The sequence below is a fragment of the Lytechinus variegatus genome, chromosome 1 (genome assembly GCF_018143015.1).
Source record: "Lytechinus variegatus isolate NC3 chromosome 1, Lvar_3.0, whole genome shotgun sequence".
NCBI classification, from domain to species: Eukaryota; Metazoa; Echinodermata; class Echinoidea; order Temnopleuroida; family Toxopneustidae; genus Lytechinus; species Lytechinus variegatus.
Genome location: NC_054740.1, coordinates 93,099,310 through 93,119,155, shown reverse-complemented (window position 1 = coordinate 93,119,155; position 19,846 = coordinate 93,099,310). Strand labels below are relative to the sequence as shown.

At 33.6% G+C, this 19,846-nt stretch overlaps 1 protein-coding gene across 3 annotated transcripts in view; it reads left to right on the top strand.

The window, feature by feature from the left end:
* Positions 1-18,752, top strand: part of LOC121428818 (alpha-1,6-mannosylglycoprotein 6-beta-N-acetylglucosaminyltransferase A-like) — a 75,712-nt gene extending 56,960 nt beyond the window's left edge. The window contains exons 12-17 of one of the 3 annotated variants that reach the window (XM_041625689.1): positions 421-591; positions 1,463-1,609; positions 3,396-3,587; positions 5,566-5,665; positions 17,344-17,401; positions 18,099-18,752. In XM_041625689.1, coding sequence (XP_041481623.1) covers positions 421-591; positions 1,463-1,609; positions 3,396-3,587; positions 5,566-5,665; positions 17,344-17,401; positions 18,099-18,312 — 882 coding nt within the window. In that variant the 3' untranslated portion in view covers positions 18,313-18,752. The remainder of the gene's footprint in view (positions 1-420; positions 592-1,462; positions 1,610-3,395; positions 3,588-5,565; positions 5,666-17,343; positions 17,402-18,098) is intronic. The other 2 variants (XM_041625670.1, XM_041625680.1) reach the window with 2 other exon arrangements.
* The last annotated feature ends 1,094 nt before the right edge of the window (positions 18,753-19,846 follow it).

The following is a 19,846-nucleotide window of genomic DNA, read 5'->3' as shown; positions in this document are numbered from 1 at the left end:
GTATTATATTCTATTTTACTTCTTCCAGGCAGCCTTAACGGCACATATTTCTTCAATTATTAAAACTAAAAAAAGTTCCCTATTGTGTGTATTTTTATTCATTTGTTTTTATTTCATTTTGATTTTGTCTCATTTATTTGTTTACTCATTTCCATTTTCATTTTATTTAATTATTTGTTTGTTTATTTTCATTATTTGTATTTGTATTGATAAACATATTTTTAATATTTTGTTTTATTTATTGTTCATAGATAATATATATGTATCTTATTGGGGGGCAGGAGAGTTAATGTACTGTTCTGATAGATTATCAGATGTTATTTCAAGTGAACAGGTTCCCTTCAATATCCATCAAATGTTTTTGTTCTTATATTTTGTGAAGTTCTGTATTCATTGTTTCCTTTCTTATCTGTCTCGTAGGAGCCTTGGATTAGGAAATACTTGGACAAGATTCACAAGAAATTTGAGATTCATGGCACTGTATTCCTGAACCAAAGCACATCCACAATGAAGAGTGTTATACCTGACTATGTGGTAAACCACGGCATTGTATCTGGTTCAGAGATACAGAATTTGTTAAAAGAAACAAAGGTTTGTATAAAAAGTATCTTCAATATTTTTTTTCTTTATGAACTTCTAGATATTCTACATTTACTGATCATTTCTAGTGGAAGGATCATCAATTGATCCATTCTAAAATTGATCATAGTTAATGCATGGGAATATGGAATACATTGTTTGAGTTAAGTTACATGTATAATAGAATGTGCTATAGGTCTGTAAGTGTTCCTTTCAATTTCCACATCATTGCTTTCTGAGACCTGCCAACCAGTAAGTTTTTTTTTGTGGGGGGGGTTCAATTTTGAAGTGCAAGCAAAAAAGTAAAATTTTGTAGGGAAAAAATCATTTTTTAAGATAAAGTATATTATTACATGTATTTTTTATTCATAATTGGAATATTTATGTGGGACCAGTACTAAAAATATTAAGGGAGACCCGACATCAAGCATAGGAACTTTGTTCAAGACTTCAACAAAAATAATTTTGTTTTCCTTTTGGTAATGGGAAAAGAGAATATGTGTTTGTTATTTCATTTTATATTTTTTACCTGCTATTCTCCCTCAAAAGTGATAAATTTAAGAGAATTTTTCGATAAAGAGCTGCATGAGAATGGTTGAGTTTTTCAATGTTTGTTTTGAATTGACAATGGGGTCGATTGAATAAAAATGAATTATGATAAGAAAATACACATTTTTATTAACTCCTGGTTGGTAATTAATAATAATAAAAATAATATGCAACATTAATATAGCGCTTAATACAAATGTTTCTAAGCGCTGCATAATATTCTGCTGACTTTGTAAATAATTATTCATAAAGCTTATATTTCTAAAGACAGTTAAAGCTAGAAATTAAAACTAACGTAATGCTTTCTTACTTTTTTGCTGTCCTTGCTTTACAGTTATTTATTGGTCTTGGCTTTCCTTATGAGGGTCCTGCTCCACTGGAAGCTGTAGCTAATGGCTGTGTCTTTCTCAACCCCAAATTCACTCCTCCTAAAAATTCTAAAAATACTAAATTTTTCACAGGAAAGCCAACAGCTAGAGCGGTAAGTTTAAATGTTATGATATGTATGAGTTACATTTTAAGGATATGTTTTTTTTTTATATCTTGCATTCTACATGAAATATGACATGATTATATTTATATCTACTGAAAAGCTCTGAATCCAACAATTGTTATGATTGAAACAGGATACAGAGATATAAATAGATATTAGTTCCTCATATTTCTCACTACATAAAGATACTTTTACTGTACTTCCCTTAGATATTGCAATTAGAGAGGAAGAAAGAAAGAAGGTAAATAAGTATGAAAGGAATGGAAAGTAATGGTTTTAAAAGAACCAGTCATTGAAATGAGTATATCCTCTTAAAATATTTTTCAATATTTTAAGTACCTACATAAGTATTACATACATCTTTAATATACAGTGGTACTGAAAAGTTAGTGAACATACTTCTGTCATGTTTTAGATAATTATGGAGGCTGGTGAAAAAAAAACTACATTTAATAGTTTGTTACTCTGCGCTCACTGAACATTGTAGTGTTGGTGTTTACATTGAAGGTGTGCATTTTGTGGTGGGTTCACTAACTTTTTTAGCACAACTGTGTAATATATATAATTTAGATTGTTTAAATTTTACCACAAATATTGACAGACTTTGCATTCACATTAGTAGGATAACTTCAAATATTTACTTAACTTCTTTTCTTCTCTCTCTGTAATGAATTGTAGTTCTGCCTGGTTATGCAAAGTACATAGGTTGATCTCAAGTGAAGTTTGTTGATACTTATCTTGTCATTAATGACTTATGTTGGGATTTACCCAATTTAAAGTAGCACTGATAGGGAAAAAAAAATATGTAAGCATACTGATATCAGAGCTCACTGACTTATTGTATAAAACCTACCCTCATAGAAACATCGCTGAACACCTTATTGCAATGTTGAACAACTTATGTCAATAAATCTTCAATGATAAAGTTTCTTTAAATCATAATTTCAATGATCAACCTAGATCTCAATTCACATAAATATCAAGTTTGACCCTCTGTATATTGGTCCTTCATAAAATGGTTTGACTCTGTTTTATGCTTCATAATCGACAGTTGTAATTCTCGAATGTTATCTTGGTTGAAGCAGATTGCGAAGTGAAATAGAATGGAAGAATATTGGGGTTGGTCGGAGCAAAAGGTTAATAATATAGGACTACACAGCAGTAATACCTTTTATCTTTCATCTGCTCCATGGAATTCCAGAAAAGGATATTTCTAAGCTGCAGAGAATTCAAAACTCTACAGCCCATCTAGTTTCCCTCACTAAAAAACATGACCATGTAACCCCTACTCTTAAACAATTGCACTGGCTCCTCATTAAATTCCGTATACAATTCAAAATTCTACTCTTAACATTCAAATCTCGTCATGGACATGCTCCAAAATATCTCTCTGAGTTAATCCAGGCATATACTCCCAGTAGGTCCCTTCGTTCTGCAAATCAAAATTTCTTAACAGTCAAAAAAGCAAAAACAAAACTTTTTGGTGATAGGTCCTTTTCACGCTCTGCCCCACGTCTTTGGAACACTCTTCCAGCTTCCCTCCGTTGTATCCCAAATATCAATTCATTTCGATCTAATTTAAAGACGTACCTCATGAAGAGAGCATATTCAACATAGTTCTATTTACAGTGTCCCTTTTTTCTCTTAGTTAAATGATTTCTAATTTCACTTTTGTTTGTATATTTTGTATGTTCTACATTGTAAAGCACTTTGATAGGATTTCATGAAAAGCTCTATATAAGTTTAAGTTATCATTATTATCTTTCTCTTCCAGCTTACATCCCAACACCCTTACACCGAAGTGTACATTGGACAGCCTCATGTGTGGACAGTAGATGTATTGGGTGATGAGTTGGATGTAGCACTGGAGAAGATAGCAGCCATGAAGAACACTACATCATATCTACCCTTTGAATTCACATGTCATGGAATGTTAGAGAGAGTCAGTAGTTATATCCAAAAGCAGGTGGGTGCATTACAAATAATGCGCAGGTGTGAGTATGTTGATGGCAATGCAGCACACTTGAAGGTATTTACAAAGGTGCACATCATTAAAAATAGCCAAGATGTGTGCATAGCCACTAGACATCACAAACTTATACTCAAAACAGATTGACAATATGGAGGATTGATGGCTATTATTAGCAAGGCCATTCATTTTCTTTTGTTACACAGTGTTCGTACAGGTCAGGGAATTTCTGGAAAGTCAGGGAATTTGAAATGACTTTTTCCAGAAGCAAAATGTCTTGGAAAGTCAGGGAATTTGTCATTTTCTTCTGGAAAGTCAGGGAGAATCATATATTAAAAAAGATGGCCCTTTCAATTTGTGTAATTTACTGAGTAAATAACATTTGTAAAATGTGTTGTCTCACCATTCTACAACTACCCTTATATTATTGTTTCTTTTCATATCTGCAAGATGCCTGTGTTAATCCAAATATCTGAGTAGTTGATGGAAATTTTATGACTGGTATATAGATATCTTATCGGGTTTGTAAACTGTTAATCTTGTACTCAAAACGGGCCTATAATATTGTGCTAACCTTTAGAGGGTCCAAATTTTGTGTTATGGACTAATAAATTTTGATGGAGAGCCCCAAATATCATACCAAATACATGAACAGAAAGAGCAAAAAATTCATTACTTACTGTGCCCATTTAGGTTGCATCAGTATTATTGTTTGATGCTGAAATTTTTCAAAAGGAAAATAAGCATTAACCCTAAGAAGACTGTGGGGAGGGGGCTGATTCAGCCCCCTCGACATTTTTCGCGATAAATCCGCCGCTCAAAATTTTTTGACTGCATCGCTCACTGACATTTTACTTTCAAGTCTTGCGCAACTTTTGAGACCAAAATTGTTAACTCCGGGTACACGGTCCCAAAATTATGCAACATTTTGTGGTAAGTGCATGCAGACCCAAAATTACTCAAAAATGTGAATTTGTGTACAAATCCAATGAAAATAGTGTGTTAGCCAAAATTCATAAATATATCATTATTTTTCCTTTTACTGCTTGAAATCAATTTATTTTATCTTGTTTATGGTCAAAATAAAGTCCCCGACAATATCCATTGAAAAAAAAAAGTCGAAAAACAAAGAAATACATAAGAAATTTAGAAAACAATAGAATACATAAGAAATAAATGTGATGTAATTTTTGAAAAATAAATTTGATCAGATACTTATCTAGAGTATGTGAAACAAAAATTAGCATTTTAGCATTATTTTATTCATTAGAGCAAACTTATACAGTGTAATTTTATGCATGAATTAGCATAATTAAGGAGCAATGAGATTTTTCGCAAAATTTGATGTTATAGATTTGTAAAAAGTGCCATGGGTAACGTGCGTGCCATTTTTTTTTTCTGGAAAGTCAGGGAATTTTGAAAATGTGTGAGTGTATGAACCCTGGTTACAAAACTGCTATGCTGCAAAGCAAAAGGATCAGTTGAATGCCTTATCTGTGTGCAGAGCTGCCAAGTCGTACAGATTTCCAGTATTGAGTACTGAAAAATGAGAAGAATACTGATGGTTTCATGCAAAATACTGATTTGTAAAGTTTTGGTTTTATGTGTTGTCCTGTGGTATTTCTTTGAAAATGCAGACCTCCTCACCAAAATACTGATTTTCAGCTTTAAAAATCCTGAAATGTTTTTGTTCAGGTTGGCAGCTCTGTGTGTGTGCATAAAATCCTTTTCACCTATACCCTGGCATATGAATAATATTTGTTTGAAACACTTTTACAGTACAGAATGTACATATATGTCTTGTTACTTAAGAACCCCCAAATAGAGAAAGCTGTATACTCCCTTTTAAGCCTGCACATGTGTCAAAGTATAAAGGTAGAAACACAATATAAACCAAATTACTGTATGGGTTATTATTGCTACTGATATTGTTGAATACATACTTTACTGTGTTATGTTTGATTACCTTTTCCAGGAGTTTTGTACTGGAGAAAAGCAGTGGCCACCATTGTCATCTTTACAGGTCAAGGTTTCTGAGAAAGGACAGTCATGTAGGGAAAGATGCATGGAAGATGGTGAGTTTATATATATATTTGAGTGGGCGTGTCGTGGTCTTGTGATTCTGACTCTTGCATTTAACAAAGAGGGTCGTGGGTTCGAATCCTAGCCATGGCGTGTTTTCTTTCAGCAAGAAATTTATCCACACTGCTGCACTCGACCCAGGTGAGGTGAATGGGTACCTGACCAGATCAATTCCTTGAATGCACTGAGCGCGGGTGATGGTAGCTGGAGATAAAGCCGGGATAATAATAGCAGCACTTTGTATCCTCAGGCAAAAAGCGCTTGATAAATCCAGCTATTATATCTTTCTACAGCTTCATTAAGCGAATTCGTCTTCTTTCAATGTTCGAATTGCTCCATCGACCTTCGACTTAACGTCTAAATGTGTATTACAACAGAATAAACCCATTCATAGTCTTCGCCCTTACGTAGGATGTATGAATATATATCTATCTACTTATGTTCGCCCTGAATCATGTGCTAAAAATGTATTTGCTGCAGACTATATGCAGATAATTGAGGAGGATTGGAACAAGAAGGAAGGAAATAGAGGAAGAGGAAGATTTGGTTTCTTATTTGACTGATATCAGTGCTGTGTGGTTGATGATTGATAGAAATAAATATTTATGCTGCCCTCTTGAGGGTAAAGAATGGTCCAAAATTTCAAGCTACATGCTGTTTCAACATGCATTAGGTGTCCTGTCATTATTGAGCAATTAAAAACAAAGGTTGTGGTTTTATGCCGGTTGTTCCTGGATTTATGCATTGAATATGTAGTTGCAAAGACTTGTATGCAAGTCTTCTCTCTATAAGTTAATAAAAAATAGTAGCTATTCGTGATCGAAATGTTTATACAATCCGACCTCTCTTATCTGGACACGTTGGGACCAGCATAAATCGGGATAAGGGATTTATCCAGATCTGGGATACCCAATATAAAATACTGGCAGCTGTGTCCCCAAAGGCGGCAGCTACACGTAATCTATTGTAGTAGGCGTACAGACAGTATTCACTGTAGTGTCTGCAAATTATAGGCAGTATTCTTACGGAATTGAAATTGATCGATGGCCAAAACTCTTGGATAATTTATCTGCTGAAATGATTGAGGTATATATCGAGCATACCTCAAAAGAAAGAGAATTACTTGATGAAACTAAGTTTTACAAACGGATCATCGCGGCGAATATCGCAGCTTCGCAATGTCAGTCATTTGCATACTGACTGTAGGCTGAAACATAGATGGCACTGTCCTGATTGAGGCTTAGCACTAGCTAGAGAGTGAAACATGTGTTGTTTTTTTCCCCAGGAAATAAAAAGAAAACATGATTAAATGTTAGGTCCAGTCACAATAAAATTGTTAAAGAAATTATTACAAATCAGTTCTAAGGATTTTAATCAATTTGGGTAAAATGTGTTAGCCATCAACGTTTGCCTGTAAAAATCTGTGTAAGGCAAGTGTCATGCACCATCAAAATGTGCAGTTGAGTTAATTTTCAATTCAATTCAATTTTTTTTGCATGAAGATTTGAAAAAATTGATTGCATGGCTTTCAACAAAGTCTATAGAAATAAAGACAGGATCAAGGCCCAAAGGCTGAATTTCAGGACTTCTCTAAGCATTGAATACTATTTGGTATTATTGTTTAGATGTGGGGTTTTATAGGCGCAGATTTTTTGTGACGTCTTGCGAGGTTGTTTCAAAGAGACAGAATTAAAATTGATTTTTAACTTGAATGCCTATGAAAACCATCCAATATTGAAAATATTGGACGAAATAAATATTTTGCCCCGCCCACAAGATTATAATTGGTTAATAAATGATTGTGTGCATAAAGCTAGTGTTACGTCACAATGAAATCACAATGCATATAAGTTGCCAGAAGGTATGGTAAAGGAGCGTCAATTTATTAAATTCAAATGCGCTTGCACTATATGGTAGCGCATCTTTACTTTATTACAGAGATTTTTTTTTTAAATGATAATACTCAGGCGCCATGCTCATGATTTACAGGACTGCCATAAATGATAGTTACTAAAAACAATTTTTTTGCTTTGTTACTTTCTGTTTAGCTTTTTGCAGGTATCTAAATAATGATAAGAATATTGGATGACCAATTTTCATGAAATGTGTAGAAATATAGTTACTCGCTGAAGAACAATATTGGAGTCGTCTCTGGATTTGCCATGGTAACAAGAGTTTTTGTCATTGTGAGCGCTCTGCCAGCTGCATTTCTTCTCTGATCATTTTCAAATATGGCATGAAAGTCCATTAAGCAAAGACTTCTTTGGTTTGGTGTAGGCGGATGCATTGTTGCCATGGTAACAAGGGTTTCCATGTCAGTGCTCTTCTGGCTGCGTTTCTTCTCCGAACATCTTCAAATCTGTCATGAAGATCCATTATAGTAAAGCAAAGCCGCCTACTGATTTTGGAGTGGGTGGAGACATGGTTGCCATGGTAACCATATTCTTGTGAAAAATTTGGTAAAACCTGTGTCTCGTGCCTTTTTTCCAGTTTATCATAATAGTTGGCCCACAGAAGTAATATTAGAAGGTAAAGTGAAGATGCCCATCATTTTTGGTGATGGGGGGGGGGTCTTTATTGTCATAGTAACAATCCAAGTGAGTGTTACCAATAAATATATCAATCCAATGTATCATGCCTACTTCATTCCAAGGTACATGTATCATAATACCATGCCGTTCCCAGATACATGTAGAAAGTTTGTCATAGCAGTTGGCATACACAAGCAATATAAGAAAGTAAAGTGAAGATGCTAATCATTTTTGGTGGGGGGAGGGTCTTAGGGTTAGGTTTACAAAATATATCCAGATTACTCTATAATTGTATTCCCCAACAGGTGCTACTGGACAATACTTTAGGTTCTGCAGAGTCTTGCTGCTATGTCATGTTATTGTCATCAAATTTGGTACCCATTGGCAAAATGTGAGCAGGGTCATTGTCGCAATGATAATTGTATTTATTTCGCAATGATGGATGATGCGGTGGGTTCGGATGTCAGTTGTTGCCTGGCCCTAGTGTTTCTTCTTTCGGCTAATAGGGATCTTGTTTTACAATCTTTCATTCTTTTAAAGTTTTTCTTCAAAGGAAAGACAAAAATCTTTAGCCCTCTTTAGGCCGAGGTATTTGGGAGATTATATGATGAAAAGCCTTACAGGTTGAGATCCCAGTTGTCGACTGCGTAGTCGCGTTGAAAACTGGCATGCATTTGTCTGCAACCTAATCTACAAATTGCGTAGTTATAATATTTCATGAAATTTTCTTGTAGGCTAAGTCCTACTTTTTGCTGTAACTCCCCCAAAAATGAAGTTCCCAGTGTGCTAATTTTTGGTGTAAAAACACTTTTTTGGTATTCTTGTCAAATGTGCTAAAAAAAATATTAGATTAATTTCTTATGTATTATTGCTTTAAAAAAATTATGTATTTTTATGAAATTTATACATTTTATGACATTTGGCTGAATGCAGAATTTGTATTGATATTGCCCACAACATCAATTTTTTGAGCATTTTTGGAGGGTTACACATTGCTCCTAAAAGATTTGATGCACATACCAATGATTTGTTAGTTCTATAGGCACAGATTATACAGGCGGATCAAACAACAATTTATAAATAAAACATGGTAAAGTCTTTAAAAAGTGCCATCAGGCTCAATGAAATCAATTTATTTGGAATCAACAAAAGTCCCTAAAATAGTTTCTGTATTATTTTTCCTTTGCTTTTAGTACAAACATCTATGAAATGTCACATTACATAAAAAATATTGAACATCATATATAAACAGTATATGAACTTAAAATGTATTTTTGACATTTGAGATTTTTTCATAGAGCATCCAATTTCAGTAAAAACATATTAGCTGCCTGTTGATTTATGAGTAATAGCATGTTTCACTAATTGCCCCAACCCACATTGCAAATAGCTAAAACAAATCAATGTCTTATCCACTCATGAAAAAACACATTAGTTTTTTTTATTCACCAAGTAGTAATCTGAGTGTTCCAAAATCGAGAGCATTCCCTCCCGCCCCTTCTTTCAAATCTTATTACTTCATAGTTACTTGAAAAAAATACTGATATTGGATAAAAGGTTTATAAAAGAAGGGAAGATGACTATAAGATTACCATTTTCAGGGGTTTTTTTTACATCACAATGCTACATTTATGGATTTTCTTGCTACTTTTAATGATGATGCAAGGTATTACAAGCAATCACAATGGTATCGGCCTGTTTTTAAGAGTACAAAAAAAGGGGAAATGAAAGAAAAAGTATGGTGTATGTTTAAAGTATGATTTGGGTTTAATTTTTTTTAGAGAAATCAAATTATTATTTAGTGATGAGAGTAGTTTTGGGGTTATGTTTCTGAAAAAATGAATTGGATCGGACATCCAACCCTTGTCAAAGAACTTTGAAAGATAAGAAAATGATTGATAATAAAAAAAAGAATGTTTGAAATCTTAAACTGGTAAACTGAACATTGTTGTGGAATATGACATGAGATTATTTATACCCACTTGATCACAGAAATTCCAGTTATACAATACCTCAGATGGATGTGAACATTATTTTTCAAGTATTTGTGGCCTCTAATTATTTGTATTCTTTTGATTGAGTGGTCATGTAAGCACCTAGATTCATGATGCAAACCGAACATGTATATTTTTAGTTAGATTTTGTTACCCCAATTTTCTCTATTTCCTTCTTTTTTTATACATATATTTTATGGCAATATTTCTTTTTAACAATATCATTTTCATAGAAATATTGAGTAAAATGATATGATTCTGAATAATTTATAAAACAAATTCATTAACAGAGTAAATGTAATGTGTATAAGATAAATGACAAAGGGAAATAGAAATATGAAGAGAGAAAGAGAGGATGAGGGAGGAGAAATGTTTACTTCTGGTCTGAAAAGCTGCATCATAGGTTTCTTTTTTTTTACACTTTCAAATATATTCTATTTTTGAGAGACATAAATTACATTTGATTAATATGACAAAGAGGTAGAATTGAATTGGTTTGATTTATTTCTGTTCAATATGTATTAATTCTGTTTTGATAAAAAAATAAAAGTTCTGTGTATATGTTTTGAGGGCTAAAACAGAGTTTTGCCCCCCAAAAGGATTAACGTCCATTATCTTACACTCTAGGTTTTATGTAGATGCTTAGAGCTATTTGAATGAAAATGAAGAAAAATGTATATTTTGTTCAGAAATAATTCTATCATTGTCATAGCAAGGATAGACAGATAAATGAAGATTCAAACATATGTTGCTTTAAAGAATACTGAATGAGAAAAGGGAATGGGGGAGGATTACATGAGAGTGGCTTGGAAGAAAATTGAGACAGAAAAGGAAATAAATTGACAAGATGGTGGTTGGTGTGGTTAGAAATATCCTGATGAAACAAGAAATCAATGAAGTTCCCTTCTCTGAATGGCATAATTACAATTTAATATTTATATCTTTGAATAACTTGATAGTGTGCCTGTACTCAGCACAATTTTATGGAAAACTTATTTTACAAATGCCCATCATGAAAGTTGTGAAAGTGTTGTTTGTCACCCCCCCCCCCCTCACAAATAAATGTTCCAACTCTTTGCCCATTTTGTCTATTAGAATAACATATATTGAACTACCAGGTTCAACTCAAGTCACAATTCTTTTTACATGTACCTTGCGCACAGAATACATAAGTCTATTGTAAATGATGTTTATGTAACATTGTACAGTGTACACATAAAGCTCTTGTCTGAAACATTTAACTAATCGAATGTTGCTGATGTGGTTTACGGTACACCATGTGGAGTGTTATAGAAACAGTGGATAGAAGAGAAGAAGTGGATAGGCGAAAAAGTGGAGATTTGAGAGTAGAGTATTCTTTCTTGAAAATAGTCCTGAAAAGGACCGTAAACCAGAAGCTACACATCATCTCTACTCGCCGACTCAAGGCAGCATCTCCTCATCAGCTCTACTACTCAAGCTGTTCTCACTCAACATTCCTTCTGGTTTACAGACCTTTTCAGGACTATTTTCAAGAAAGAATACTCTACTCTCAAATCTCCACTTTCTCGCCTATCCACCTCTTCCCTTCTATCCACTGTTTCTATAACACTCCACATGGTGTACCGTAAACCACATCAGCAATAGTACATGCCACCATGCAAACCTTCAAACAACATCTAATCGAATGTTATTGGAGTTGAATAAGCTAGGTCCATGCAAAACCCATGGATGGTTGCACTCTAAGATTAATGTCGCAAAGGTGGGTAAGAGTTTAGGAGTGCAAATTCAAGAAAGGGCGTTTGCTTCATAATATGCGGAATCTATAAATGTTCCCTTGCAAACTAATTTGTGATTCTCCCCGTAGGATGTATATTAAGTCCTGTCATTAATGGTGATACAAAACTCATATTTTCTCTTCTTAATTCATTGCATTTGTGGCTTCTGGAATGGATTTCGTTAAAAGGAAGATTTACCATTAATGATAGCAATATAATTCAATACTTACTTTTTTTCTTAAAAGGAAAATTTACCATTCAAATTTAAATTGAAATACCTTAATATCTTGATAGTGATAAAATACTATACTGACAATAGATCTTTGTATAGAGACAAAAGTTCTTTACCTCTGTGAATATCAATACATTTTTAAAATGCTTCCACCCAATGAAGATTTCAAGACTTGCCTCATCACATCAACTTAAAAAAGTCATGCTTATATTTTTTAGTACTTGACGTTTTAAAATAGAGTACAACAAATATTTGATTCGAATGATTGGATCATGATATCTTAGGTCAAAAATGCAATAAAAGAAAAAATTGATTTTATCATGAAAGAGTTAAAGAACCATTTATGACCTTTAAACTCTGAATTTTTCATAAGCAGTAAATAGTGATTAGAAATGAGATTCATAATAATAATAAGGGTGTACAATCCTGTTGATACTTATGACTATATTCTCGATTTATACAGATATTTTTTGTTGGTTCTATTAAAGGGAAATCCAGCCCTGGTCACAATACTTGTATGTTGTGTTTGAAAGGAGAAAAATAAATAAAACAGAATGCTGAAAGTTTGAAAGAAATTGGACAAGCTATAAGAAAGTTATGGCTGTTTTAAAATTGAGATCTCCAAGACTATGTTGATTTCAAATTCGAAACTGGGTAATTAAACTATGACAAGAGGCAAGGACAACTTTCCAATAGGCCATGTACTTAATTATGACAGATTTGTCGTTTTCTCCCAAGTACCCATTCCCCTGGGGCAGTGATCAAAATATAGCCTAGGTAGTATATATTGTTTTATGTCCTCGTGAAAGAAAAATATAATTTGATATAAAACATTGAAAAAATGTAAATTAAGTCATTTTATGTATTGGAGTATATGGAAGAGTAGTCCTTGCCTAACATCACTTTGACATCACATTTGCTGCCAATTTGAAATCTCCATAGGTATAGTGATTGCCAATATTCACAGCTTTTAAATAGTCATAACTTTCTTTTTGTTTGTCCGATATTGTTCAAACTTTCACCTATCAACTTGTCTGATTTTCCTTTTTCCTCTAAAAGCAAGTTTTTATTTTGTTCGATTTCCCCTTTAATTTTGACTGGAAATTGAATATGAATTTAATTGTCTGTACAATTTTTTATGAAGATACATTTCCACAGACTCATCCTTGGATCTTATATGTTTAAAGCATGGAGTAGCTCCATTTATAAAGACACAATTGTCATCAGTTTACAAAATTCAAAGAAGAGCTACCAACACTTTCAGCTCTAATAGCCAGAAGGCTATTCCATAAAGCTTTTGGGAAAGAATGACTTTACAAAATATTGGGAATGATGTTCTGGTACTAACTTTCCTTGGTGTTTTATAGAAGTGCTACTGACTTTGCTATAATCCCAGTACATATGATAACGGTTGTATTGAAATGCCTGTATACCTCTTGAATTTTTATCTTCATGTTTTATAGAGTTCTTTGTAAAGTCATTGCTACTTTCCAATTCCAAACAGCATTTTTTTAAAATACTTTGTATTTCTTGCTATTCTTTCAAGTAATTTTTCATATGAGATTTGAGTTTCTGAACAATTGATTCAATGTGCACAGTCAATTTATAAGCCAAATAAAAGAATTTGTATATACTCTTGCTATTCTGGTTTTTTTTTTGTAAGCATATTTTTGTTAAATAGTGGGGTGAATTCAACTGAGTCTCTAAAAACTATTAAACTTGGTCTTTGCTTTGAATTTGAAAATCATTGCCCAATAAAACCAAGATCTGATTTTATTAATTGCAATATGTTAATTACAAATCAACTTGAGAGTTTCATTTGTCAAAAGAAATGACCAGTAGTCAAACAGAAATGTTTGTTTTGTTTTCAATTATTTGCAATTGATCACAAACATATCTTTCAGGTCCCATGTCAGTGGTGCCTTTGAAGGAAAATCATCCCCCTAATTTCACTTACTGTAACCCAATTGGGATAGGAGTCGTTGATCCTTGTATCAAACCTATAGGAATTTGTATGAGAGTCCACCTAAACCAGTTGGTGCCACAAAGGGAATCTTAATTTAAAGGTACACTTTCCAAATATTCAAGAGGGGCGCTGTTGGATGGGGCCATCTTTGCCACCATCTTTGTTGCAAAGATCATCAGCCAGTCATGCAGCACATGCTCACATACACAGTACATGTGTTTATGCTGTGCTGCTTTTAGCTACATCAGTGCTGGCTCAAATATCTGCGGACGTCACTTCACAGAGCAAGAGTCAAAGCCAACCTGCTGGTAAAATTCGACCAACAGCCGAAGCCGAACTGAGTGAAAGTCATCAGGGGCCCGTTTATCAACACATGGACAAGTTAGTCATATCTTTATCCACCAACCACGGAGTTAGTTCCAATCTTACTAAACCTGTTTCCCGAAAGGCTTCCTAACTAGAATACCTTGATATCTATACTATCGGTATAAAGAGCAGACGAGACGTAGCCTTAGTCACAAAATATCATAATTTTCAAAATTAAAAATTATGACAAAATTACAAATATTGTGATAAATTGGGAAATAAATCTTTTCAAAATAATAGCACACGTGAATTATGCATCATACATACTTAGACCATGAAGACTGGAGCATTCAATTGCAGAGAAAATTAAATCATGAATAATTCATTTAATGACTAAAAAATCACTTTTGGACATTGAGATGGGTACCCCCGGGATATCAAATTTCAATAATTTACGAAAGTAAACCATAATGGTTTTCTTTGTAAAATGATGATAATCATACGGTCTTTTATGATTCTAAACGTCATCAAAATATAGTTTAACGAAAAATTTTAATTATTGATACCGAAACATGCGATATTTGACAAATTACATGCATAAATTAGAGATAGAATTTATCCAACTGTTCATAGGGGTCTGAAAACAACAATACGAGTTTTGTTATGGATGGCCTGACGTGGTATACAACCTTTATCGATAAATCATTTTACTATTTCAAAATGGTTTTGTGGCGTTTAACAACCGTTTTTATCGTTTATTTGTATTACAATTATCATTGAATGCATTATCCCACTTGTTTTGTGATGTAATTTCAACCTCTATGATTGATTACGTAAGATTATAATTTTAAAATTTCTAAGCACTTTTGCATGTCATAGTCTACCCATGTGATGCCACTACGTCATTAAGAAAGAAGTTAGGACAGGTTCGGAGGTGTCATAAATATTTAGTGAGGTTGTTGTACCCGATCTTGGTAAAGAGGGCTTCGTGAAACGGTTAGCGGACAAGTAGCTCACTATCTCCGATTTAGTCAAGTAGTTAGACTTATGACGGTGTTGAGAAACGGGCCCCAGAGTTTGGGCATTCAGAATATGGCATCTGCCTAAGCATTGTTTTATGTTCAGTTGTTTTTGTTGGTGTCAATGGGCCGCTGGTGCCATCAGCAGTGCATACGTATGTCCAACATCACCCTCATAAATCCGGGGAATGTATACCTTTAACTCGTTGAAGACTGAGCCCATAAACATATCGACAGCATTTATCCGAACCACCGAATCAGTCAATTTTGGTTTTGAAAGAAATAAATTTTGAGATTTTAACAGAAAACAAAAGTACAAGTCCCACTCTATACGTAATCAAATTTCTAGGCAGTTATATGTTTTACTTTCTGAGATATGTGGTGATTTTCAAGACGTCATAAAAACTTTAAACAAAATGGGCAAATCCCATTGGAAACTTGAATTGTTAAAAGTTAATATGCAGCAAACCATAGTGTCTGCAATGCATTGACTTTGCACGAGAAAGAGTGATAAAACATTTTGCCGATCACGTTTATTGGATATGCAGTGAGGGTTGTCGTTTTTCCTATGGCGTTTTTGTGAAGGGAGAATCTAAACCGCTCAAACTGCAATTACAAGCTTGTAGCTCTTTTACTATGTCTTTTTCTATAAATTCTTTTATTTTTCTTGCAATTAAAATATTTTAAGACTGGGGTCAGAAGTGTGGAAATGACAGTAAACTTTGAAGTTGATTTTCTTTGATTGAAATCGGTTTGCAACACTGTACGTGATACATAGATTCAGATGACATCTGACTATAGATATTTTTTAAGGCTGGAGTCTATAAGTAATATTTGTTATAAAATAAAACCAGACAGCCTCCAAAATTGTCATAGTCATGATGCACTTTTAGCTTCCATAGTTAGATTTAATTTTAAATTAATATTTTTTTAGAAGTTGGCAAGCAACTTAAAAGCTCAATAGGTGCAAATATTTTGTTCTAATTCATAGTTTGCATTCATTGAGCATTGAAATTGTGATCTCCAGATAGAGATACTAGTTGAATATAAAGTCAGTGGTTGATTCAGACAAGAAGGTTGAAGAAGACCTTGAATTTAAAGATATTTGACATTTTCTCTTTTTATTCTGATTTTTATCTTGTGATATATTTTTATAGGTTGATGATGGATAGCAAAGTATCTTACAAATTCATTCATAGAGTGGGATCAAATACTGCTTCAAAAAGTAGTCACTGTATATTCATAATGCTTCTCTCCTTGATCAGAAAACTCAAGTGTAAATATTCATCTTTTGAGCGTAGTGATTTTAGGTTATGAATGATGAGATAGTTGAAAATGACAGGTTCTATCTTGTTTATTCTGGAATGCTTATTATGTTTTAGCTTACTTGTAAAGTCATATGCTTTCATCGGATGATGTAGGTAGTAAAGACTACCTTGTTGTCAGTGGTTGAAATCAATTCTTATTACCAAACCATCTATTTTAAGCACAATATCTTAAGATTATTGTCAACCTAGGAATATATGACAGTAGGAGGCATGATTATCTATGTTTCAGACCTCAGTGTTAGGGAAATTCCTCGCAAGTGGGATGTTTTGCACTATGAATTTGGTCATGTTGATATTTAAATGAAACATTTCGATTTGTTAAATATTTCGAGGACACAATAGCTTTGTTGAAATCTTTTCAATTAGTATTTGATTTCATTTATATATCATTTTGTTGCCAAAATAATTTCTTTAAATGTTACATACTTGCACCGGTTTCTGATGATATGCATACTAACAAAGAATTTTCTCATGTCATTTATCAACACTTGCTTTGATGCATATTATGTATGTTTTAATTTATTTCTTTATTTTGCAGATCTTGTCTGTGAACCTGGATTCTTCAAGCAATTAAATAACAAAGAAAGTATTGAAAAGTAAGTAAATTCCTTGCCAGAATAAATTGACAGAAACTATGATTTTTTTTTCACATTTGAGAAAAGATATGTGTATTTCATATGAGAAGAATGAGATCTCATAAATGGATGAACTTTTATATGGTTGTATACATTATATCAATATAGTTACTGCAGTGTGTAGTATCCCTACTAAGAACAGCCAAATCACCTTTCAATGCACTTTGTGAAAGAAGGGAAAGGATGAAAGAAAATGAATGTAATGATGCACCTATCAGTGTAAGTCATGTTTACAAATCTACAGAATTCAGCATTTCAATTTGCCTATAGTGATAAACAATTTTAAGCCTATGTATGGGGGGGGGGGGCTGGGCTCAGAGGTCCCCCTCAACTTTTTTTCAATATTTTTGGAACCCAAAAATCTCTCGCTGCAATGTTTCATGACTTTTCTTTATTTCAAGTCTCCCGTATCTTTAAGACCTAATTTGTGATGCCCTGGTATGCGGTTTTAAAATTGCGCAACATTTTGTAAGTGCATGTCCTACCTAAAGTTGCTCAAAAACATGATTGTGTGTACAAAGTCAATGCAAATTGTGTTTTGGTCAAATTTTTCAGAATCATACACATGTGATCATCTTTAACCATATTTTGTTTATATTTTTTTTACAAAAGTATATGAAAAAATAATTTATTCATTATTTTCATCATGTAATTTCAGTGTTACTTCATCAAAGTGTTCTGGTTCATCAGCTGTTGAGGAGATCTATGCTCCATCCATAGAGTCTACAATCCTTGCAACTAGATGCTACACACAAGCCCACCATCTCCTATACAGCTGCGCTGGCGGTGGATCTAACCATAAGAGATTGTGTCCATGTAGGGATTATATTAAGGGCCAGGTGGCACTATGTCGGGAATGCAGGGAATCATGAGATATGTTGAATTCCCAACCTCAATCTAGGGTATATTGATTAGATGTTATGCTATAAGTCTAATTATATTTATCTTTTTAAACAACATATACTTGAGCTTTCCAATGGTTATTACTACTACTGAAATACTTTAGGAGTAGGACTTGCTCTTAAAGAATGATAGAAGATAACGTTTCTCCATTTTTATAGTACTCACATGAGAATGAATCAAATTGATTTATGAGGCAAATAACAAAAAATCAAATAAATATTTGCATAAATTGTGACAAACACTTAAAAATAAAAAATACAATTTTTACCCAAGTGAGTGCAGAGTAGCATTCTCTAAACTGCAGTGAATTTTCTGTTTTATAGGGATATAAAATGACCACAATCAAACTTATCATTTTTGTCTCACCTGCGAAGCAAAGTGAGACTATAGGCGCCGCTTTTCCGACGGCGGCGGCGGCGGCGTCAACATCAAATCTTAACCTGAGGTTAAGTTTTTGAAATGACATCATAACTTAGAAAGTATATGGACCTAGTTCATGAAACTTGGCCATAAGGTTAATCAAGTATTACTGAACATCCTATTAGAGTTTCATGTCACATGACCAAGGTCAAAGGTCATTTAGGGTCAATGAACTTAGACCATGTTGGAGGAATCAACATCGAAATCTTAACCTGTGGTTAAGTTTTTGAAATGTCATCATAACTTAGAAAATATATGGACCTAGTTCATGAAACTTGGACATAAGGTTAATCAAGTATCACTGAACATCCTGCATGAGTTTCACGTCACATGACCAAGGTCAAAGGTCATTTAGGGTCAATGAACTTTGGCCGAATTGGGGATATCTGTTGAATTCCCATCATAACTTTGAAAGTTTATGGATCTGATTCATGAAACTTGGACATAATAGTAATCAAGCATCACTGAAAATTTTGTGCAAGTTTCAGGTCTCATGATTAAGGTCAGAGGTCATTTAGGGTCAATGAACTTTGGCCGAATCGGGGGTATCTGTTGAATTACCATCATAACTTTGATAGTTTATTGGTCTAGTTCATTAAACTTGGACATTAGAGTAATCAAGTATCACTGAACATCCTGTGCACGTTTCAGGTCACATGACCAAGGTCAAAGGTCAATGAACTTTGGCCGAATTGGGTGTATCTGTTGAATTACCATCATAACTTTGAAAGTTTATGGATCTGATTCATGAAACTTGTACATAAGAGTAATCAAGTATCACTGAATATCCTGCTTGAGTTTCAGGTCACATGATCAAGGTCAAAGGTCATGTAAGGTCAATGAACTTTGGCCATGTTGGGTTTTTTTGGTGAATGACCATCATATCTCTGTAAGTTTATTGGTCTAGTTCATAAAAAGTGGACATAAGAGTAACCATGTATCACTGAACATCTTGTGCGAGTTAGAGTAGTATTCAAAGTCAGCACTGCTGCTATATTGAACCGCGTGATGCAGGTGAGACGGCCAGAGGCATTCCACTTGTTTAAAGAATGACACCTCTATGTCTCTTTTGACTTTTTACGT